The sequence below is a fragment of the Patiria miniata genome, unplaced genomic scaffold (genome assembly GCF_015706575.1).
Source record: "Patiria miniata isolate m_02_andy unplaced genomic scaffold, ASM1570657v1 HiC_scaffold_30, whole genome shotgun sequence".
NCBI lineage: Eukaryota > Metazoa > Echinodermata > Asteroidea > Valvatida > Asterinidae > Patiria > Patiria miniata.
In genome coordinates this window covers 5,687,184-5,712,573 of record NW_024037070.1, presented here as the reverse complement: position 1 = coordinate 5,712,573, position 25,390 = coordinate 5,687,184, and the positions used below count along the sequence as shown (strand labels likewise).

The 25,390-nt window shown below is 39.9% G+C and overlaps 1 protein-coding gene across 4 annotated transcripts in view; it reads right to left on the bottom strand.

The window, feature by feature from the left end:
* The window catches only part of LOC119739540 (puratrophin-1-like), a 105,443-nt gene that overhangs the window by 19,241 nt on the left and 60,812 nt on the right, over positions 1–25,390 (bottom strand). For all 4 annotated transcript variants that reach the window (XM_038214518.1, XM_038214516.1, XM_038214515.1 and 1 more), the window contains exons 6-13: positions 24,330–24,453; positions 19,158–19,257; positions 18,806–18,910; positions 18,394–18,510; positions 14,022–14,269; positions 11,180–11,318; positions 9,373–9,498; positions 6,441–6,632 (exon numbers count right to left, since the gene is read on the bottom strand). In XM_038214518.1, the coding sequence (XP_038070446.1) occupies positions 6,441–6,632; positions 9,373–9,498; positions 11,180–11,318; positions 14,022–14,269; positions 18,394–18,510; positions 18,806–18,910; positions 19,158–19,257; positions 24,330–24,453 (1,151 nt within the window). The remainder of the gene's footprint in view (positions 1–6,440; positions 6,633–9,372; positions 9,499–11,179; positions 11,319–14,021; positions 14,270–18,393; positions 18,511–18,805; positions 18,911–19,157; positions 19,258–24,329; positions 24,454–25,390) is intronic.

Below are 25,390 nucleotides of genomic sequence, written 5' to 3'. Positions count from 1 at the left end.
TGATGGGAACTCAAGCACGTCATCAGATCAAACAATAAACCTATATTCACAATTAATACTATCTAAAGCTGAAATATAACCAAGTCCAACTTCCAAGATATTTAATTTTTGAAATCAGCCGGAAAGTGTACATCTTTTTCTGTTAATGTAATGCTACCTCAAAAATGGTAAAATGGCTCACCATAGCGGCTTCTGAAGGAACACAATGTTGACAATCACACAAGAAATTGCCACCAACCATTCCAAGAATGCACATTCCACAATTCCAATGCAAATAACGGTGTCGGCTACCTCAGCTCTGAAATACCTCTCAGAGGAGTCATTCCAAAACAACAACTGAACACTGGCAGCAAACTTGACGACACAAGCATCAGACTTTTGTGGCCAACTTTACTCTCAACTCTCCAAATAACTTAACCTCCAAATTTCCTCAACAACTCCAGCTGGACTGTTTATAAAGCAGTGATTGATACCCACTGACCACTAACTTTTTCCCCCAAAAACAATCGGACAGCCAATCAAATGGTACTTTAGATCTTCCCTCCCAGCTACGTTACTGTGTTAATCTGGGATTAACCCACATGCCATGTTTACTGACAAAACGGAAAGAAAACAAAGGAGATCAGTTACTAGGGGTTCTACCAGTTTCATCCGTTAAGCACACTTTGAGATTGAAGTGTGTTGTAGGACAGATGTTCCTTGTGTAAAGACAGATCTTTCTTTACTTTTTTTTTGTTGCTCTGGACGAAAAGTTCTAAAAATGGACAACCAGAGTTCAGTACAAAAGTTGTTGGCCATAAATTGTGGCCATCGATCTTTTTTTTTTTTTTTTTTTTTCAAAATAGGGTCTAGAAAGAACACAGTCAAAAGTTTTTGGGTGTTTTTCAAACAGTGCTCTTTATGACCTGTGAAATGTTGAAATTTGTTTGGAAGGAAGGCGGCCATAAATGCGCACCTGGGTAATTAGAGACCAATCTGGTATTATCACAAAGATTGCTGATCAAATATCCAGCCAAATCATTCAAGCACAGAGGGAGTTGCTACAGTACATGTGATCATCTTGATGCAGTATCTGGACGCACCTAATGGTATCATGGAGGTCCATTCCTACCTCCATGGTGAGACCAATGAACGCTTTGGTACAGTGATTGAGCAAGTATGATACATTCTTGGGCATGAAGCAAAAAATCTCGGACAGTGAACCATGAATGTCTTCCATCTTCCAGGAACGGCCACAAATTAGTCTTATATCAACACAAAGTGTAATAAATCACATCCTGCAACATAAAAGGGTTGTGCTGCAAATTTGCACTGAGATCTAATACCAAATTCCAAGAAAGACAAACAAAGACAGAGAGTAGGACTATCTGCTTAATTGACTACACGTTTGCTTCCCGAGTCTGAATGGAAGCCATCTTGAAGCTTTAGTTTGGTATAAAGTGAAAGGAAAAGTTAACAAAACTGCCCAATTAACAAAAGAGCTTAAGAAACAGAACAGATAATCCCAAATCTAACACCATCAAGGAATAATAAAAGAGCTTACATCAAAAAGTAACTTCAAGAGTTTGGAGAAGTTCCACATGGTTGAGGCATAATAATTACTGTCATTCCCTCCCCATGGCCCATAACAATGACCACTAGCTATGGTCAACTAACAACTTGTTATCGAACCTATTTCCCGATTAATCCCATCATGTGGCAAGTCTGAGCTAAAAATTATCTGACTTCCAAATTGCTCCCCCACCCACCCACAAGCACCCACCCACTGCCCTTGACTGACGGCCAGCCCATGCTCTCTATTATGCCAATGAACAACAAACTGCCACCCACTTCAAACGATGACAAACTCGACTCACCAAAGGAAGTAACTGTTTTTGTGGATTGTGTTTTTGCAACTTTAAACTTCTAATGAATTGCTTTGCACTGCTATGCATCCAATTCCAAAAACAGAACCGGTCAGGGGCGGATAAAGGAGGGGGAGGGGGGTTCAGGCCCGTCATATATGTTATGTTGGATTGTTGTGGACAGGCAGACATATATAGGTAATTATTATTGCTATAACTGTTATTAAAAACAAATCAGTGTCGGTGTGGGGGGGGGGGGGGATTCCAGATCCCCAAACCCCTCCGCTCTGCAGCCGTGCCTGCCAGTGATAACAAAATGAATGCAAGTAGTGTGTTTCATTTTCCCCTTGAAGTGACTTTCCCTGTTCCAAACACTGCCTCATTTCTCCTTGAATCCTGCTTGTCAAAAGTTGACAGGTCCTTCAGATTCTAGCAACATGATACTTCCAATATACCCGCTGCTTAATTCCAAGTACATCACCGATCACCGGGAGACGTCAACCGATTTGAAGAAGACTTTTTTTTCCCCCCAGAGCCAGGGCACCTGTTGGCGAGGAACAACTTGGGTTTGGATTTGTTTGTCGGCGGAACTTGAATCTAAGCGAGATGGTATTGAGAGCTTCCTGAGTCTGGGACTTGTTTATGGACGAGTGTTAAAAGACAGGATGCTATCATGACATCAGTGATAAGGGAAAACAGAAATGTGATGACGTAACCGGACAACCGAGGAGTTGCAAAAAGAAGTGATGGTTTTGACGAGCTGTTGCTTCACTTGATGTTACATTTTGTTCATGACTCAAGGCCCAATTTCCCTTTCATACTAGACTTGTCAGCTTTCTTTCGAAAAAGCACTGAGTATGATTGTTTAACGTCTTGCCACACAAATGATCAGGAAAAAACAAATGGATGTTCACAGGTCAAATTTAACTCTGCACATATGAACCCTTTGTCGTTTTCACAAGGGACAAATTAGGCCCAAAAAAACCCATATTTTTCAAAATTCTTTTTCCGTCCGAAATCCGTTAAGTGAACATCAACAAACGTTTTGGCAAAGTTGTTTTGGTCAAAATCAGTTTAAATCAACGAAATCATGACAATCAATGTAGGGAAACTTTCACATGAATCGTATTTGAGTTTTCACGAAGCGACAAATTCAATCTCTATCACATTGTTCCCAGGGCAAAAACAACGCGCATGCGGAATTTAGGTTTTCACGAAGAGACGAATTGAGTGTGCGCGAAGGGCAAAACATCGTGCGTGTGTGATTTTAAGTTTTCACAAAGAGGCGAATTCGCGCAAAGGGTATGGACAATGGGTATTGGGAATTCGCCAAAACAGGCGTGTGGGATTTTGAGTTTTCACTAACAGACAAACCTCTATGAAGTTAAATTACTCCGCAATTAATTGTTTTATTATCCTGAATTAGCAAATCTTTGAAGTTTAAGATCTCGGCTTACTATCTGTATCAAACATTAGTCAGCATGTGCTCCAAAAATAGGCAAAATCTTTATTTCAAAAGTGATCAACTTAAAAAACGTTTTTCTCAAAACCACTGTTCAACACCCCATGGCCCAATTCGTCCCTTTGTAAAAATGCTGACGACTTTGCTACTTTTAAATTTGTTAACATTCTTCTTTTCCTCTTCTCCATTTTACACTCTTTTGTCCCACTGGCTCTTCACTAATAAACACTTCTTGATTAGCCTTGCCTTCTGACAGAACACTCCCCCGACAGTAAAATTAAAAAAGACTTTCAAAATGCAGCCAATTAAAGGTGTCATCAGATGAGGTTGAAAATTAGAAGTTTCCACTGCCTCCTTGTTTGCCAATTTTTTCCATAATCCCCAGCAAAATTAGCTGAAAATGTCTCTCCATTAGCACTTCAATGTCAAAGGAACCTGTCACTCAGGCCCAATTCGAGAGCTCGAAACATTCGTATTATTTTTTTGTTATTCACTAAGTTATTTCCTCTCAGAGGAAGCCTTGTGGTAAACAGGACAGGACTTATGTAAGGGTCTTTAAAGGACATCTGAGTGATGATATCCGACAAACAAGTGTGTTTCCTACCGCCTTTCACTGAAGGCCGGACGATTCGGGGACACCTGCATAACCCAAAGATCCTCCTCCCAGTTTCAGCCAGTGAGACAAAGCAACTTATCACAATTCTACAGCCACAACATCCATAAAGGGTTTCCGCTGGGGATTTAATTATTTTTGCATTGTTTGTTCAACTTGGAATCTAAACTTATGCACCTGAAATCTGAATTTGTAATGCTAACTCAAAAGATTTTTGGGGGGAAAACGGCCCCATTCCTGAACTTTTTAAACTTTGTAACAAACAACGAAATCTTCAGCTGTGGGTGAAATTTTACCTGACCTGTTTTAGAAATCTCATGATTCTCACTCCTTCTGTAACATATTGTGGAAATGTTATTACAAAATTTCAACACAACCACTGCCTTTTGTTCTGCAATGATATGATGGAAATCAGTGGGTATGCACGGGTCAGAGTGGAGTTGGATTTAGGTAATAACTAGTCTGGTTGAAACATATGAATGTTTCCATTCTTTATTATCATTAGCTTGTTCAGTTGACGAGGTGCTTCTCAGTTCTACGTTGATTCCAAGTTGATTTTCCCATTTTCCTTGCTCTACGATTTTCCTTACTGTGGGATCTAAAACACCTTTGTAAAATTGACTCAAGTAAAGGGTTTGTGACCCGTAATCTCTTCATGGGAAGTCAGGTTGGCGCAGTGATTTGTTCCTTACCTTTCAACCCTCTATCTGCCTGATTCTGTGGGATTCCAAACTGGTGGATGACGGTCACATAAATCATCAGTTTGTTCAACTGACACAAAAATTAGTCGCAAGTAATTCACGAGTTCATTCATGAGTCCATTCACAAGTCCAGTCACTAGAAACAGTGGATGAACAATAACAAGGGATGCCTTTGTCAAAGCTCATTTGAATATAGCTTGTGAGTTGAATTAGGACTGGAGGACTTGTGATGGACTTGCGGGGACTTGTGATGGACTCGGCTACATCCCTGCCTTGCGCTTTATTTGACAAAGAACGCATTTTATATTCAGTTGTTTTTTTTAAGAAAAGGGAGGAGCCCTAATCCCTGTCCTTAAACAAGGTCTCCGAACTCTCCAAAGTGTTGATGGTTAGCAGATCGCTTCAAGCCACTTGTACCCCCAGGGAGAACTCCATCAGGTCACCTTTTCCTTTACACCTCTGTCACTGCTTAATACTAAACATTCGCTCCTGACTTCTACACCACTTTATGAAATTAGGACAAGGGATATTACTGATTAAAAATGTCTCAGCCCAGGTGATCCTTCTCTCACCTCTGGTGTTGATGATTGCAATCTCTCGACCTAAATGAAGCTGATCTTGTGCAAAGTGACTCTCTGAAATTAGGTTACGGCCAATTTTGGGAGCAGTTGATGAGTTTGAATGAAGTCACGGGGAGTTCGCGAACACCTTAGGTGCTGCTGGATTACCCAATGTTGGAGATCTTGAGCCCAGGTAAACTAGGGTGCCACCTTAGGTGCGGCTCGAGATTATCAGCGACTGGTGACGATTTCCTCCGCAATTTGACAAATTATCAGGGAGTTGTAGGTGTGAAATTAACACCTCAGGTAGGAAAGGTGTGCAGTGTGGATTGAGAAGATGGTTTCGGTGCCACCCAGGTGGCCAACGAAATGAGTGCAACACTTTAAGTATTGCAGTGATATGAGTAAAGGCCGTGTCCGAAAGTTGTGGCTGCGGCTGGATATAACACGTGCGCCTATGGAAGCCACTGGCTTGTGGCTACAGCCACTCCCCATAGACACGTGTGTTACTCCCGGCCACAGTGGCACAGCCAAATACTCTGTTATAGAAGTGAATGATTATAAGAAAGTTGTCTTCATCGACTCCAAGTGCCAAAAAGACTGCAGATTCAGTCAGCATAATTTGTTGAGCCAGGGACAGCATGTTGACATCTCAACACACGGCTGGCATGAGTAAAAGGTGGCAACAACAAGAAAGAAGATTTTTTATTTCAAATGAGAGAGTGGAGAAATGATGTACATGGATAACAGAACAGACTTTGGCAAGATGGTGCCAAGATTTGATGAAATCTGAAAATTCTGCACCCGGGGGTAAGATGTTTGGGCAGGAATGTCACAGCCGTCTGGAACAAACCTGGACAAAAATCAGAAGAGCACTTATAATCTTATATACTTGTGACCTTACTTGTATTGTGATGGATTTGTGATTGACTTGTAATTGACTTGTGATTGTCTCGTGATGGACTTGTGATGGATTCGTGACTTGACTTGCGATTGACTTGTGATGGACTTTTGATGGACTTGTGATAGACCTGTGACTGACTTATGATGGACTTATGATTTCGTTTGAGATTAGATTTGTGATTGACTTGTGATTGACTTGTGACTTGACTTGTGACGGACTTGTGACTTGACTTGTGACTGACTTGTAATTGACATGATAACCACTCAAAAAGTACGTATCCTTCATAAAAATCATGAAAACTGTAGAAGGGGAAAAAACCTCCACCAACTGCTCTTGAAAAGCATCTTTCCTTTTACCTTATCCAGCATGGTGTAGAGCCTCCCCGCATCCTCGATATATCTCCTCTTGTCTTCAAGACGGTCTGTAAAGAGTTTGAGCTGGTGTCTCAGCGACCGGGCGATCTCGCGGACTCCGGCTTGCTCTGTCTCGCAGGCCTCAGCCAGGCCCTGGGCATCCTCCAACAGATCCTCACCCCGGCCAATGTGTTTCTGTTGGACAGGCAAAATACATAAATCTCAGAATTTCCGGAGGAGGTTCAACAATGTCCGCCAAAGGCTAAATTTTGTAACATGAAATTTTACAGACATAGACAATTTAGTAAGCTGTAAAAAGGATGGCCTAGACACCAGTTGACACTAGATGGCGCTGTACATGATAAAAAAATTGTATGTACACGAAGTATAGATAAATATATACAAGTTTTACTTCCATTTCTGGCAGTTTCCTCTGTCAGCCGTACATTACATTCAAATTTAGAGTGACTTGCCCGTGAAAATATTTTTCAGGAAAATATGCCACAATTGTTAAAAGAATCACTTTGTACTACAGGACTCTCTAGTCCTATTTCAACTTTTAACAAACCTGTCTAATGCTATGTTCGCATTAGACTTTTCTTTGGGGTTAAACAGACGTAGACTGTTGTCAACTCCACAAAATGAAGTACAGTGCGGCCGGCTGTTACTTCCCAAATTGTCAAGAGTCAACTGTCGACTGTAAGCTTTAAAGTCCGCAGCGGTAAGTTTTTACAGGGCCAACTGGGTTGCGGAAGAGTTACATTGCTAATTTTGCTTAATGAATGACTTTCCGCAGGCCAGAATTTATCCAAGTGCAGACGCACAGTAGAATAACTGCAACGCAATGTTAACAATCACTTGTAGTAACTTTTTGCAAAATTAAGTCTAATGCGAATGCGGCTTGGATGCCCAAGCAGGTTTTTTTTTACCTGGGGTGCTTTCCGATAAAAACACTGCAAGATGCTCTCTGACACACTGACACTATTATCTTCATAAAAGATACAATGACACACAGTTAAACGTTTCATTACACTTCAATTCCGATGGTCCTATCCAGTATCTGGGAGATCGTTGACGGAATAATCTCCAACAGCAAACACACAGAGATTACTCCTTGCTACTTTCTTGAACAATATCCTTCATTCAAAGTATCACCGAGTGTAGAAAGTCAACTCAAGCAACACAAAAAACCTCTTGGAAATTACCATGGTGAGCCTTTGTTTCCATGGTGTCGCCGATTTGAACGGAAAAGTGACTCTGCAAATGTTGATACTAACTTACATTGACAAAAGATATCAGGGTCAGTGACTAATCACTAAGCCTACAAAATATATTTGATTTGTTTTTTTTTATTGGCAATATATTGATGTTGATTTTCAAACTTAAATTATCCCCAGGTACCTCATGTTGAATCATGGAGTATGATTCAAGCTAATTTTTTCCCCTCTAGATTTGATTTTTGTGGGAGTGGTGTTGATTTTGTATTTCAATTTTCTGTGGGTGATTCCATTTTTTCAAATAAGTCAAACTTACACTACTTGTGTGCATGTACTATACCGTTCACCGTGAGGACCAACAGAGAAAGGGAGAACAACAGATTCTTTGTTGTCCTCGGGCGTTGGGTCTTTTGTCGAAAACGGTCCTCGATTGTGCGTTTATGTGTTTAGTCTATGGAAGAGTGTTATATTATAAAGACAAAGGGAAACACAAAGCATTGTCCTCGAGAGTATAGTAAAACACGTCTGTGTGTACATACCACTGCAAAGAAACGTGTTCTAAGAAACGTGTTCTAACAATTGGTGCGCATGTATACATTTTTTCTTTCGTGGTGCTACTTTTTCCAATCATTTGCACTTGAGGTACTCCATCATTATCTTTAATTGTTTGTTTAATCAACTTGTCAATATTTCCTGAGTAGTTTGCCAACAGCCTGAAGACCATCACTCTTAGACAATTTCCTACAAATTTCCTTGATAACAGACACACTTTTCACTCCTAATGACTGCCAAACTGAATCTAATTAAACCTGTTTCCCTAGGTATTATCTAAAATTCCCCTCCAGCCAGGGGGCCCATTCCAAGCATCAATTATCTAACGAGGAACAACCTGGGGAAATATGTGACACTAGTTAATTTCAAGCGGACGGTGAAATTTAAAGACTGGTGGATGTCATCACCACTAACCAAGAAAATTAAGAATTGATGAAATGAAATATTTGCTTGATACGACAGTCACGTAAGGACACGACGGCTTCAAGCCAGTGCTGTAGCCAAGGTGCTTACGGTGGATCACAAGTACATCACAAGTCCAGTCACAAGTAAATCATGAGCTAACTCACAAGTCCAGTCACAAGTAACAGCGGATGATTAATAACAAAGGAATTTGTTTGTCAAGGGTTCATTTGGATAGCTTGTGAGTGAAATCGGGACTGGATGACTTGTGATGGACTTGTGATGGAATCATGATGAACTTGTGATGGACTTGTGATTGACTTGTGATTGACTTGCAATAGCTTTGTGAGGGGCTTGTGATGGACTTGTGATGGACTTGTGATTGACTTGTGATTGACTTGTGATGGACTTGTGATGGACTTGTGATGGACTTGTGATTGACTTGTAATTGACTTGTGACTGACTTGTGGCTGACTTGTGATGGACTTGTATATATGTGATTGAATTGTGATGGACTTGTGATGGACTTGTGATGGACTTGTGATTGACCTGTAATTGACTTGTGACTGACTTGTGATGGACTTGTATATGTGATTGAATTGTGATAGACTTGTGATGGACTTGTGATTGACTTGTGATGGACTTGTAAATGTGATTGACGTTTGATGAATTTGTGATTGACTTGTGATTGGTTTCTGACAGTACCTCAACTAAAACAATGCTTCGAGCTCCTCGTTTATTAGAGGTCTAGTATCCTGACTCACCATGGCAGTGAAGTAGAACTTTTCAAAGTCCTTCTGGATGGTGTGGATGCTTCCCAAGGACTCTGCTTTCTCCTCCTTCATCTGACCCAGATGGATTTCTCCCTCTTTGCTCATCCATTCTGTAACCTGTGAATACACACACCCAGGAGAAAAAGGCAAATCTTACTGCTTGTTCCTTTGCTTAAATAAACTCCTCCCTCCCACAAAAAAAACAATAAAACAAAAACAAACAAGAGATATGTCTGTTCATGAACAGAACATCAGTCTTTTCCTGGTTTTCAAATTTTTAAGTAATCATGCCTTGTTGTACGTACCTGTACCGTGTGCACACACAAAGTGACCCAATGCAGTTTGGAATAAGTGTACCAAGTCTATGGTAATTGGGTAGAAGAACAAAATGAAGAAAACGACAAATTCTGAACAATAACAAAGGCCTTTTTTTCAGGAGACTGGGGGAAGGAGAACATTTCCCCTTACTTTTTAAAATAATAAAACCCCAACAACGCCAGTTAATAAAGACACCGTGACGGTGTCGCAAGCTCCAAAAATCCCACTTCTCTATTTACTTGACTTAATAATGGGACTGGAAACGAACTTTCATGCTCGAATAAAATCACCCGTTACTAAATAAAAACACATCAATACAGCATTCTCAAAAATAAAGTTTGTGTTTTTCAGGGACTTTACTTTCATACGTTGCTATTCTTCATTTGGAGGGAAAATGTTGCCTAATTTTTTTAAAACTCTAAACCCTGTAAAGCACTGAAATCATGCAATTCAGACACACATTCACCCAAAGGTCATTGCTATTACATGTACATGTACTTTACGTTCAAGGCATTACATAATTAATGTACAGTTTGAAATGAAAAGCAAAAAATACATGTATGTGTTCCAGTGTAATGACCTATTAGTGTAAACTACCGGTATTTTTAAAAAGATCAATACCAATCTTGACTCTCTAATATCTTCCAAACATTTACACTTAAATGTCAGGGCTTTGTGTTCAACGGCTTAATAAAAGCAGAATTATCACAAGTCTATAAAACTGAATCAATATTTGATCACACAACTGAGAGATTTAAGCACAAAGCGGGCAAGTTAAAAAAACAACAACTAATTTTATGTCATTTCAACAGAAGGATCCACATTACTTTATAATGTAACTACCTCAGTACTTTGCAAGCAAAATCCTTGCCGCCACCATTATGTACGGTCCGGTACTTAACATTTTGTCCTCTACTTTTTTATTGCCATAAATGGCTTTGGATTGAACAGCTAGATGCTTTCATGATGCCGGGTTAGAAAAGCTACTAAAACCGGGCCGGATGAATCGGAAAAGGTCAAGTACCATCAGACTGGGGTCATCATAACGTTATCGGGCGGCAAAAGTTTGGTAAAAAAAAAGTCAACAAAAGTCGGTACTTTTATCTTTTTCAACCCCAGCCTTGACTATTTCCATTGTTAAAAATTTGGTTTTGAAGTTTTGTGCCGGGCTATTTTTTTTCATAATCATGGGAACACAAATTTCGTGAAACTTTCTACCCAAGGACTAAATACGTTCCTGGAAAAGGCAAAACAAATCTTGTCACGTTTCCTTCCCATTGAAAAAAAAACGTACCCCAGAATATAAACTTTTTTTTAAGTGTGGTACCATCTCATTCTAATTGTGGTGAAGAGATTCATCTTTATTACTGTTACTATACTGCTAAATTACTATATACTACTGTTACTATACTGCTAAATTCAAGTATAGGCCTACTGCCTTTTTCAAAAGCAGCCATTATTGGTGAATTTGTGCACTTACGTCTGCCGTCTGCTCTTCGAACACCGCAAGTTGCAGTCTCTGGTTGAGGATGGTCAGTCGTCTGTCGGCAAGCTCGTCAAGCTGAGTGCAGGCCTGGTGCACCTGATCAAAGAGGGCGCTAACACATACCATGGCATCCCTGAACGAAACAAAATCAAGATGAGAAAGATGGGTGATAAACAAGAGAAATAAGCTCGGTTTGCACCAAACAAGTGTGAAATGGCGCAGGGCTGAAAAATCTAGAACTCAAACAAACAAAAACTGGGGCGGCATGAGGTTCACCCAGGGTTGAGTTCAACCCAGGTTGAGGGGCTCTAGTGTGAAAAGGCCTGTTCAAGAGCTGGATAGAACTGATTATGAATAATCTGCAAGTGCTCATTAGAAAGAAAACTAACATGATATTTGCAATTCATAATGAGGACAGCAAGAAAATGCAGCAAGTCTTTTCAAATGACCGGATTCTACATGTATGTTCGGACAAAGACACTCTTGACAGTTTAGTTTCAAGAATAATTACTTAAAGTCATTTCCTCTCTCACTTTTGACCCAATTTGAAAATAGCAACAAGCCTTAGTCATTTAGAAGTTAGAAACAGATGTTTACAAATGTCAGTTTCAATAAATAGCCTTTAGTGTGGGTGTGCTCAGTAGACGATGAAAGATAAAGTAATGAAGTGTACTGGTACCGGTACTTGTACAGTAGCATTAGTATTGAAAGGCGTAAAGGGAGACAGTGGTTTAGCAAAGGTATGTCTTTTGTAGCAAATATTGTTACACCAACCTGTTTAACGTTTTGTGTTCATAGATGCTGGAAAATCCAAGAAAAAAATTCTGTTCTTGTAATCTGGTTCCCTGACAGAGCAATTTATAGACGTCGGCCGACCATCGTTGGAAATGGATACAAAAATTCCACTTCTCTCGGAAAATGACAGCACACCAAGTACCATGATTTCACAGGATGCTTGAGACTATTATTCAATAACAGTCAAGTAAGGCATTTCATAATAATTTTTGTTTCTGATGTTTGCAAATGTTGTATAATTAGTACCTTTAAGTTTGAATATTAATATTTAACCCTAAAAATTCACTTTTCTGAAACGAACTCCTTTTTTTCTATGTCCCCTATATATCTGTCATTAAAATATAAAGAATTGTTTGCATTGGATCACGGCAAACATTTCCTTTCTTGGACCTATTAATGTCGGAAACTTCACTTCCATATCACAAATCTGACAGACAAAAGATTGATCACTTTTTTTGTGTAAGGACAGTGAATCCTTGTAAGTGTGAATAACAACTCAAAAAAAAATGCTGAGTAACAGTGTTTTGTTAAAGGTGTCCCGCCTTCTGGGATTTAGCCCTAATTCAGCTGGATTATCCAGACTTACAACAGGTTTTTGAGTCGATAGTTGACTGAACAATACAGGGCAAATATGACTGGTCAAATACTGTATCATGGTGTATGTAGTCTAGGGGAAGGTTAGAACTGGACGTGGGATGACTGTGATTTCATAACGGATGATCTGTCGACTTAAAGTTGTCAGGATTTGTAAGGATGTGTGACGGATGATGAGGAGTGAATGGGGGACCTTGGTGAAGATTTAAAGGCACATAGGATCATTTGCATTTATCTCAAAAGTAACCTACTCAATTATTATGAAAAGGCTTACTTGGATTAAAGATATTACTCGTACTAAACAACCCGTGAAATTATTTAGTCTGGACTTTTGTCATTTTGAAAAGAAGAATTGAAATTTTGAAATCAAGAAATTTAGGTGATTTTAACAATCAGTCAACTGACTGATTTGGAGAAATAAAGTTGTGCTAGTGACCATATTGGGCTTCCTGATCAAAAGGTTTTGCAGGTTTTTTTCACTGTTTTCTCGGGAAGGGTAATATCCACTGAGCTGAAAGTTCAATAGGTTAGGTTGTTTAACAACAGTCTTCATTTTTTTTTAGTGGTGTTATTATTGGAAACGAACAAAATGCATGAAGAGCAAATGATCGTATACCATGCCTTTAAATGAGGCAGGCAATGCTATCTAGGCCTTGTACATTCGCTGATCAAATTTATAATCGAGGAAGGAATTATCACTACGAAGTAAATTTCAACTAAAGGGTGCTAATTGAAGCTTTTTATCTGCTAATTGAAGCTTTTTAAATTATAAAACGGGTCCCTTTATAAACTGCTTTTGGTTCAGTTCAGAACAGAGGGTAGCTCCATGTATGTTGGGCACTAGTAAACAACTTCCCATTTCAGTCAAGCTAAAGTTACATACATGTACAAGTACCGTATGATTAATTCCAACGGACCATACCTTTCCTTGCTAACAAATTATTACTACCACTCAGGAATACTGGTAGGTATAAAAAAATTGGGAGGCTATAAAAATCTGGGGGACCAAATATTGAATTCCACAAATTTTGGAAAAAGTTCTGGTAAATGGGTCATTTTATAAAATTTGAGGTCCACTTTTTTCCTGTCCCTGTTACATCTGACATCGATGATTTTATAATTCTGATGATGCACTCCTTAATGCAGTCATCCTCAAAGAGCGATTATGAATAGTAAACGAACTATCCTGCAAATAGAATATTGTTTGAAGACGTCATTCTTAATGATACTTGAATGGCAAATACAAAGTACCAAGGTAACAGGGACAGGGAAATATGCCACACCTTGGACCCTAAATTTAAAGAATGACCCACATTGTAATAAATTCTGCTTTACTTACATTTTGTAAATGGGGAGTTCGGGATGCAAGAATGAATTCTAGGATGTGGGGATGAGTTATATCTAATTTTTAACTAGAAGAAACTGAGAAGATAAAGCCCAAACTTACTGGAAATCTTCTGTCAATGCCAAGGGCCCCTCGTGGTTGCGTAGGGTCATCAGTATCCCGTCCCCTTCCGTGTGTAGCCCCGCCAGCCGCGCGTCCTGGTATATATCCTGGTGCTTGTGTCGCACCGTCTCCATGGCGTGGTTGATTTCACTGGCGCTCTGCGGGGTACCGGTCATGGTGAAGTCCTCCATGGAGGCGAAGAGGAACTTGGCAGCACTCTGGCAGCCGGAGATGAAGGGCTCCAGTTTCTGGAAAGGAATGATCGAATGGAAAAAAAACTTGAATGCAATTTTCTTTTTACATGGACTATCAATTTGAGTTTATGTATTTTGTAAAATGTACATTTTTTTGAATGGTTAATAGATACACGGTGATTACAACTGAACAAGCTGTACAAAAATTGCATCAGGGTGGCAACCTGTATTACATCTGTGAAGCGCACGATCCAATTAAAAACAAAAATTGCAGAAAGTCTGGTGATTAGGCCATTCGGCTCAAAGTGAAATGGACATCAGTTCTGAGATGGTAACCATCTCGGATCTAAAATGGTTCTTGAAATGCACTCATTCGGCGACAGCCATTTTCTGAGGTGGCACTGCGGTTGCACCAGGCTCGTGTGAGTCGCACTCTGGTAGTTCGGCAAATAACACTATATGAAACATTTCAAAATGACAACATTTCAAAACCAACCAAAATCAAGTTTCTTCTGAAGATGAATTTCGTTCCCTGTCCACTATCAGATCAAGCACATAGTACATGTGTCCAAGCCAGGAAATGGACACACACAAACTTGGCTTAGTTCCATGGACTTATACTTTGAGCAAGCCACAATTGTGTGAATCACAGCTAATACACCCACTGCAGACTAGCCTCTTGCAGAGTCACGCCATCGCAATTGGTATTAGGAACAACTCAGGTCGCTCCAAATAGATTACGGTTTCAGACAGCAAGTTTATGTGATGGGCTCCGTCCGCGAAAAACAAGGGGCACTGTTTTGCCACTTTGAGAGCCCCATGGACAGGACACACCACGTGCGTGTACTGGTTCGCTCGTGTACAGCACAAAGTACACACTACTTATTTTTTGTAAAAATGATCACAAAGCCATAGTATTTCCTCCTGAGCATCAGACGCCAACAGTTATGCGGACAAATGTTAGTCCCAGTGGTCTCCCCTAACTCTACCTTTCTTTGAAGGGGGTCTTGTACGGGGAGTTCATAATTCCTTTGACTAGATTCTGCAGTGGTTCCAAACAATTGCAAAGGCTGATCTTTTGACGTACCAATTGCTTTAAGCTGTTTAAAAAATTGAACTTTTCGTATACCCGATTCAAATCTTCGGGAGAATTGGATTCAGTGCATCTCTGGAGCGCCAGTCTGACACATGTGTCAGGTATAAAAATCTTTTTGCTAAAATTTGGCAAGTCCAGCCATCAGCTTCAGGACAGCTTCAGTGTGACGTCTTCACTGACTCTGAATTTGATGGATTCTTTCCTCTCTCAGGTCCAGTCACTAAGCCCTAGCGGGCATCCACCCGATGACCAGACAAAACTCATCAACACCTCCAGACATCCTTCTTCCATTCCCAAGTCACAAATTCATCAGTCTGCTGTGCTCCGAGACGAGGCGAAGACTAAAAATAGTGGGGTCATAGACCCTAGAAATGTAAGCCACTGACCAGAAGTGTGAGCCGTCGGCAATTTGTCCAGACTGGGATTAATTTAGCAATCCCCCGACTTATTTTCGCAAACTCTGCCTGTTCAAGAGATTGTCATCAGCTGTCAAAATATACGGAGCCCAAAAGTTAAAGTCAAGCAGGCTCCTGTTCTCAAATCCAAATCAATGAGTATAGTAGGACAGTAGAACCATCCATGGCGGAACAAACAACAGCCTTGGGGGGGGGGGGGACCAATGAAAGTGTCTCAGAAATTACGCATCATTCAGCTATTAATAAACAAAAGAAAGTACATCATTTCATGGCAGGAACACAACTTTATATGCAGAGAGATTAACCACTGCAATATACCAACCTTCTTGAGCGGTGACGACTGAAACCTCTTCATAATTCTGGCTTCACCAAAATCCAAAACAGCTTAAAATTTTGTCTTGTCTTGTCCAAGAGCAGACCTCTCCCAGACACACAATAACCTTTCCCACAGAACTAGCATCCTTGTCTTACACCTGTTACACAACACTCAAGTCTGAAGTTATTAACTTTTCACCGTGGCCTTTCAATTGATTTGTCCTTCCACACACAGTCCTCCAGGTCCTAGGTCCCTGCCTGATTATTGGGGATCCTCTTGGTACCAGTGCTTGGCCTCAACTGAAACAAGCAGTCAAGATATTATTAAAGTGCATACCGAAAGTCCCAGTCACGGACAAATTCCACAAGTCTGGCCCACTGAGACGGAACAAATCTGAGGCTTGAAACAAAGGGAACCAACACAATGTATGCCACAGCCTAGGTGTGTGCTCGTTTAGCAGTGGTCCATTCCATCAGCGATGTCAGTGCAAAAGGTATTCAAAGCCTAATTCCTAAACAAGACGGCAAACACGGCATACCAAAGAAATTCAAGCACTGCATTTCCCCTATCCTACTAACTCTGTATCAACGCCTGGTAAGGTTGTGTTCCGGCTTCAACTGTCCATCAAAGAAGATATCCACACTAATAAATGCCAACAACTTGAGTCGCTCAGACACCAGGGGAGCAAACTCCGACATTCTTGGCATCCCCACACCGACCACAGGACACCCCCACTGTAGGGGATATTTTTCACCTTGTTTTGACTGCCAGGGGGTGATCTGGTGGGGGGGGGGGGTGTTAAGTTTATCAACAGGTCCTGCCTGATGGTGCCTTGGCAGTAGATGTAATTAGTGCAGAGGTAAACAAATAATGACCCGAGGGGGTCAGGGAACCAGATTTGACTGTGACCTCATCAGGAGGTTGAGGTTTGAAGATTTTTTTAAATAACCCAACAATCAGGCAAGTTTTAATTCTGAATTGCACTTTCGGAATTCCAAGCATTTCAATCAACCAAAAAATGACTTTACAAATTTTTAAATGCTATGACAAAAACAATTACACATGTTCATCTATGTTCCGGTATATCTTTAAATCGCGTCCCCCCCTCCCCCCAAATTAATTATCTAGCGTCTTTTAAAATTTGTGTTGGAATTTTTTAATTGAATCCATAACATGATGAATAATACTTAAATGGTTGATACAATTTCCAATTATGATGAACCAAATATGCCGAAATATTAAAATCTGTTGAACTATCCTGATAGATGCTAAAATTAGAACAAAACATTACTGCAAAATCAAAATAAGGACATCTTTATTAACACTCAACAGGGTTTCTAACTTTTTGACAAATTTGACCTCCACTTCAAAACCAATTGTTCACACGAGGCCATAGACTCCCATTACACTTTTATCACATACATGTACATGTACAATGCTTCAGAGACAGCCTGTCTGTGGCTATGCACTTGGGGATTGAATTGATAGTTGAGTTCTGAAACATGGTAAACTAAAAAAACTCTCTGGTGTTATCAACTTGGTCTCAACAGAAGGAATTTCCCAATACCTGAAAGAATTTCCCGCAAAAACAAACAAGGTGGGTGACGGGGTCACACAAATGGTTCAGTAGTCTAGAGGCTATTAACTCACCACAAAAGGTAAGAACACTGTGCAATCACATTACCACCATCGCCCCCCACCCCCCCCCTCCCATTTCCACCCCCCCCCACACACAGGTCTTCCACAATCGTGGACCCCCATTGTCCCTAATCCTCATTTCTTTGTTTGTAATCTTACATGTACGTCTACTTTTTAGCAATACCTCTCATTGGTTTTGTACACGAATTTCAATCGTGGACGTTCGGTCAATTGTGGACATATTGTTTGTACCCTAACCCTTTTGTCCTAGGTCCACAATTGCCAGCGTTTACATACTCACACACACACTCTCTCTCAAAAGAATATAGAGAACATTTGATGCAGGTGAACAAAACGTTTCATAAATTTAGACAGGAAACAGGTATCACAAGCATCTTCACTATTGGACACATTTTTTCACTAAGTTTCTCTTTCATTGAGCTTTCAAACTATAAACATGTTTTTGGAAATTTAAATAAAACATTCTGTGTGTTGGTAAGTTTTCTTCAAATGTAGAAAACAAAATTAGTTTTTTTTTTTTTCTTTTTGATTTTTTTTTTCATTATTGTTTTTTTTTCTTCGGTTTTTGAATTTTTTTTGGGGGGGGGGGGGGGTAATGGAGGTTGGGGGCCTGCAGCTATTTTTTTTTTTTAAGGTTAAACATGTTACAATTTAAAAAAAAATTCAAACGACAAAATGAGTGTTGACTTACCATTCTAAACCGGACCCAGCTGTCATGGTCGTAAGGGAATCTTCCACTAAATCTCTTGGTTAGAAGATTGGCGGCAACATGCTGATGGAGCTTGTCGATAGAATGCACGACCTCGCACTACAATCAAGAAAACAAGTCATTTTTTAAAAAAGCAGAGCAAATACACGAGCAGACATTTTAACAATTTGTTTTATAATAAAGAAATTAAACAATACTAAGTCATACTGACCTGAGAACTTGAGACAGCTATAAAGTCTTCCACAATTTTTGGAGAAGAAAAGCTGATGCATCTTCTTTAAGTTATATCATTTGTTAAATTCTGTCTCTTAATGCAAATTAATTCTACAGTAAAAGATTTAACACCTGTTCCTATTTTTTGTATTGCTCCAAATATTAAAATACTAAAATGTACCTTGTAGTTGACTCTTGGCTTGGAGTAGCCTGTGAAGAAGCGACTCAGAACGGAGTCTGAATCTGTGAGGACTGTTGTCTGATGGATTGCGCCAGGGTAGCTCTCCTAAAAAAAGGTGGAGATGGGTGAGAAATCAGGAAAACTTTGACGAAAGAAGAGCACTTTTTTCCAAGACCATCACTAAACTTGATTTGCAATTCGTAGAGTCGTGGAGATAAGTTGCAATGCTGCTATACCTTTAGTTTTCAGAAAAAGAAGACATTCTTTCAATATTATTTTAATTTCTCTTTCTCTTCGTTATTAAAAAAAAAGGAAATGAATGAGAGAATGATATCCACAATAACTGAAATACCTCTAGTATTTGGAGAGATTCTGCGATAATTTCCACGGCAGACTTGGGTGCAGATCTGGCATCAACTGCCACGGATAAGCCTCTGGCACGAACCTCCTCTCTGGAAAACAAGAAAACATTACAAAAAAGTTAAACAGAAGAACCTATCAATTTTTTTCCAATTTTCAAACACAAAACAGTCTGTTGCAATGTACTGTTCAAAAGCACAACCAATCAGAGTCTGCCTGTACTGCATCCAATATATGCAGCTTGGTGCATTTCATGACAATAAGTATGATATATAACATATTATAACTGTTTTGAAAACGATTTACAAATCACATACACCAAATCTCATCCAATAAAAAGAGGTTTGTATTTGGTTCAACATCCGCAGAGCAATCACAGTCAATACCTGAAAAACCCAGCACCACCTAGTTTCAACTGACCAAGACTTGAGCACTGGACAACGAGAGAAAGTACACCAGCACGGACAAAGGACAAAACCAGAATCCCTATGAGTAACTCTCGGATGATGCTGTTCAGGATTTTTTCCAATGTAACAAAAATCCTCTTCTGCATAGACTTTGTCGGACACTTAACTAGCCGCAGACTGAACTACTTAAGTCATTGCCGGGGTGGGGCGCATCATCTCCCCCCCCCCCCCAATCTTTTTCACCCCCAGGACAGAAGACGCGTCACCCCTGGGGACAGACAGAGTGACGTCACCCCTGGGAATCAGATATGTCAGTTACAGAAGACCAGCTTTTCCTCTTTGGCTGCGCAGGAAAAACAAAAATTGCTCATCATTGTGGTTGGCCGTTCATAATTGCGCAGCACTTATTCAATCAGGTCGAGCAGACTGGAGAGCGTTGCATCCACTTTGTGAGCGGCGTGTATTGTTAAAGCAAAGGAAATACAATTTCTGGGACAGTGACGTTCCTGATTATGGCCGTGTTTAATGGCAACATTGTATGTGATGGCCTATCACAATTGATTTAATCAATACGTACTCTGAGTTCTCTGAGATTGAGACTTACGGTTTGTTTCACTCTCTTATCTAAAGCGAAGAGAATACTGAAATAATAATGTCCCACAAAGTATAATGAATGGCATATTAAATATTTTGGAAATACTGCTCTCCCCATAGCGTGAAAATAAAGAATGTCAGATTCTGTAAAACTTGCAAATGAAGATAGAAGGCATGTTTTAATAGAAACATATTTACTATTTCTGAATATATAGAGCATATGGCTTCTGCATTTATTGCAACTCTCTTCACTGAAGAGACACCCAAAACTATCCCTCTGGAAGTGGACCATCCCGTTCTCAGCCAATCAGGATAAAGTTAAGTTACAAATAGATCGTTCCATTAACTGAATAGGTAATGTATGTTAATATATTTGAAAGTCAGGGTAAACAACCTGCAGTACAAAAATAGGAATAATTGACAGAAAGTGTAATCAACCCAACAAGTCAGGAAACCATATACACAATTTTTAGACTTAATTGACAGAACAGGAAAAGGGCACGATGATTTTGAACACTTTCATCTACGTGCTGCCCTCTAGTTGATGAGAAAGAATGCAGAAAGAATGTGTGTGCAATTTTGTGGCTTTAAGAGCATGCGAAGTATCCACAACCACACTTCCCCAGACCTGATTACTGCAATGTTGACAAAACAAGTTGTGGCAAAACAACAAGACCCCCCTCAAACTGTTTTTCAAACTAGCATTTCTTGTCCGTTTTTTTTGTTTTTGTTTTGTTGTGTGATGCAAAACAACAATTATGTGCAGCCGGACAAATGATGACTTTTTACTATCATCTCTTCATGGAAAGTGACTGACCATCTGAAATTAAAAATGGCCCAAACACTATCCAGTCATGGCTCAATTCTGCTTGGAATTGCCCCCCTTGCTAGGTGAAGACAGATGAAGGGGGCCACATATACTTGCAGCACTTTCCTGGAAAACACAACGCCTCAATAGGAATGGGTAAACTGTCTTGGGTATTCACGAATGTCAAACTGTACAATGTAAGTTCCTGATATTTGATGGGAGTAGCGATAAAAACACTACTAACAATAACACTAAACGATCAAGTGTGTTGATGGTAAGCTTTTGTTAATAAGCCACACAGTAAGCTAAAACAACAGCTCCTGCGCAAAGACAGAGTAGAAAGAGGAAGTTTTCACCGATCGTGGAAGGAAACAGTTCATGAGTGCTGATTGCCAAACACAGACTATGCTTCCGCGCCCAACAACCTCGGCACCACACTACTGCCTCCTGTGTTACACCGATACTACTACGCACTGTCCAGACTAGTTCCCTGCTCGTGCAAGGATGGGTCTGCAATTAGCCGAAACATGCCCGAGTAGTGAGATACTTACCGGTGCTTTAGGAAGGTGGGGCTTTTATTTTCTTCGGTCTTTGGTTTTGGGTAAATGAAAGTGTGGACTAAAACAACATGAGAAATATTCCCCATTTTTTTTAGGGGGTGGGGGTGGGTTGGCGTTGAGAGGGTGGGGTAGTTTTTGTTGGCATATTCCAAAACAAATCTGGAGAAGGCCTAGTGATTAACAAAAGTAATGCATAACGTTTTCCAATGAACAGAAATAAAGAAAGAATGGAAAGATTTAATGAAAAGGGGTTTTTAAAAATTTTAAAAACAAAAGTAAAACCCAAGAATGGTTTGATCTTGTTTGTTTTATTCTGTTGTTTTTTGACACTTCTAGTTCTAAATCAAACATAAAACCCAGTCGTGCATCAACAACCACAGACACCCAAACTTCCCCACGCCTGCTTGGAAAAGATAACCTAATAAGCCACAACAGGTCGTAAATGGGTCAATAATTGAGGGCTTAACTACAGTGGGGTGGGGACTGTTTTTCTCAAGTCGATGAACATCCGTCCTCATGGACAGAATCCCCCGCTTCGACCCGTCCAGCCCACAAGGGAACCCAGGCAGGAATAAACAGGTCATTAGGTCCCAAGCCTGGGGATTAGTGAGGCCGAAGAAGGAGTGAAGTCAGCTTATGGTAATTTTTGCTGACCTTTTGAAAGACGGCCAGAAAAACTTTAAAGGTAGTTATTCTTCTCTATTGCTTTTAACTTTTTTCGTATCTTCGGACAATGAGACAGTAGACAGGTTGGAATAAGTGATGAGTCACGGGCAGGAGTGACAGAGGTATTTTGATTGAGATAGGAAACGCAAACAACAGGCATTGAATATGGCAATGAATGTGCTATCACTATGACGAATATGTTATCGGGCTCAGGACTTCCTTCGCCGTCATTTATGACAAATTGCTCCAATTTCCTCTAATAATATTTTTCCCTATTGTTTTATTGAAACCAGAACTATTAATTTTTTGTTCTTAACTTGTTTTTACAAACCTACAGAGTTTTACTCTGAGCGGTGTCCAAGGAATGTGGATTGGGTTTTTTGGTCTCTCCTCAGTTAATGTAGATGAAACGGATTATTAAATTTTACTTCACAGTGACATTTCTCCAAGGTTTTGCTTCCCACATTGTGGGCCCAATTTCATGGCGCTGCTAAGCACACAATTTTCTGCTAACTGAGAACCCCCGTCTTTTTCATGGAGACGGTAAGCACTAAGCCCACAAAAGGCATGCTTACCTCAGAGGAAAAAGTTGCTGAAATTAGATATCTCCATATGTGACCTGTTCTGTCAAAATCAGACTTTTCTGGGCATAAGGTCGAAAATGATATTTTTACATTTTGTTAACATATGTTCTTTTTCCTTTTTAATAGGTGGTTTAATTTTTGAAACCGGTCATTCCTGGGCAGAGTTATGCTATTTTTAAGTTCATTGTGTTGAAAAGTAGAAAACGGAGAAAATGGCCACGAACGTCACAAAACAGTTATTTCTTTAACTGATATACCTTATCAAAATCATCAAAAATAGTATATGTAGAGTTCAAATTAGGGTTTCAAACTTTTCAAAAATTTGAAAATCGATAAAAATCACCCCCACATCGTTTTTTGGCCCTATCTCAATTTCAACCTCTGCCCAGAAGCGTCTGCTTTTGACAGAACAGGTCACATATGCGCAGCCATTGGCACATCCATGCCATGACATAGCGCTTAAGGTTAGCACTATTTTCTGCTATAATCTAGTTAGCACAACTTTTCTGCTTACTGTTAAGCAGCGCTATGAAAATGAGCCCCGAATGGTTACATGTATCTTAATGGTTATCTTCCTTCCTTTTGATTACATGCAATTAAGCCATTGTGACTAACCTACATGTAATTACAATGTACAAAAAACAATACTATTGGCAGACCACAGAGAGTGCAGGATGCAGTGGTTTTTGCTATACCTTTTATGACGGAATGTTTGTGTCAGACATTTAAACAAAATACGAAACAACTTTGGTTCTAACTTTGCATGCAATGAAGCCTATTTGAGGCATTCTGGCTAATTGAGACAGAACTGGGCAGAGGTCCAAATGAGGGTTTGCAGGTTTTAAGAAAGAAAATGCAATTCTCCTTACAGTACTGTTTGTTGCACTTCAATCAGACACTCAGTTGACAAGTTAGGCCAAAAAAAAAGTCTCCGGTTTCTGGTATGCGCGCGCGTCGCCATAGCCATGCGGCAAAATGAAAAAGTTTTTTTTTCAATGAAAGACGATGTCTCAAAACCGCCAAACTCACTGGTTTGACTGGAATCCTGCTGCTGCACAATTTTAACGTATTTTTAGATTGGGTTATGGTCGAGAATAAGCTAATATGTGGCCTCTCTGGACTCCCATATATTTGCACTAAGTTTAGTCGGGCACCATTTGCAGTCATCAGCCGACATTTGAAGCAAACAAATCAGGAAAAAAAAAAAAAAAGCCGCGTCGCCGCACCACTTTTTGGGCAAGCTCCATACCAGAAACCGGAGACTTTTTTTTTTGGGCCTTATGGCAGTTTAAAGTTTGCACATATTGACCCCCAAAAAAGGCCTTAAAGTTCAAGTTTTGCAGTCGTGCAAATGAAAGACGCCAATTGTCAGTCAGTTGGGAGTCAGTCAGTCAGTCGGGGAGTCAATCAGTTAGAGGAAAATGGATAGGCCCTTCGAGTCCAACAAAAACCTATTTTCTTCCATAATTAACAAGCAAGAGGGAAAATGTATGACAAAAGGAGTGAAAAAAAAAGACCACCAAAAAACCTGTGAGATGTCCATACCTGGGTATGCCAAACAGGTATCCAATCACCTTGCTGATGTCGTGAAGACTGTACTGGGCCTCCATCCAGACAGAACTGTCCCCTTGTACCTCCAAGATGGCTCCGCCCCTGCTGTCTCTCGACCCTAAGACAACGGAAGCAGGTTGATAACAGGAGGTCGGATTAAGAAATCTTGTGCAATTCAAACAAAATGAAATACAGGTTTGTTCATAAAAAGAAAGGTTTCTTTGCTGATGGGAGTGTTACATGTATTGCATGGATTGCATTTCTGTAAAACCCACAGCAATTTTCACCTTTTGAAAATATCCTGCAAAATATAATGACAAAAATCCAAAATGTACCAAAAAATGTTCATTTTGTTGGGTCCTACTTGATTCAAACTCAATGTTTTCCAGATGTCACGATACAAATCAAAATGAAACAATTGACATGGGAATACATTTAATATGGTGTACATGTACATGTACATGTGAAACCTGTTTTTCTGAGGTGTTAAACTATAGAAACAGATCCAGAAATGTAAATATTTACATGTACATTGCAAAGGTAGTAGGGTACTACCCTTAACCTGGTATAAAGCTTTTTTTTTTATAAAGGTTTAATTTTCATATCACTGATTATCCTATGACAACTCAAAAAAACATGTAAGCCTCTGGTGAAATGACTTAGCAAGATTCAATGATTTTCTCAATTGCTCCCCGCCAAGGTTCCTGATCCAATTTTCGTTGAAAGCCGTGAAAAGCTGGGATCCCAGTGAATTTACGCGACACTAACCATGGCAGTATGGTTTTTTTAAATGCAAAGTTTGCAGCAGGAAATCCCCAATATTCACACCCACCTCCAGAAAGACAAGTGTAATTAAATGTTGGACCCGACTGACGTCAATATTCGTAAAGATGACACCATGCTCACTCCCTTGAGGACTAGAGATGAGAGTGGACTGTTTTACTTTTTTTTTGTCCTTTTGTTTTTGGACATGTAGCCAGCGTGTCAATTCAGTTAACACTTTGCAATCCGGTGAAATTTGCAAGTGGTAAGGTACTGTCAGAAATCTTTACTCA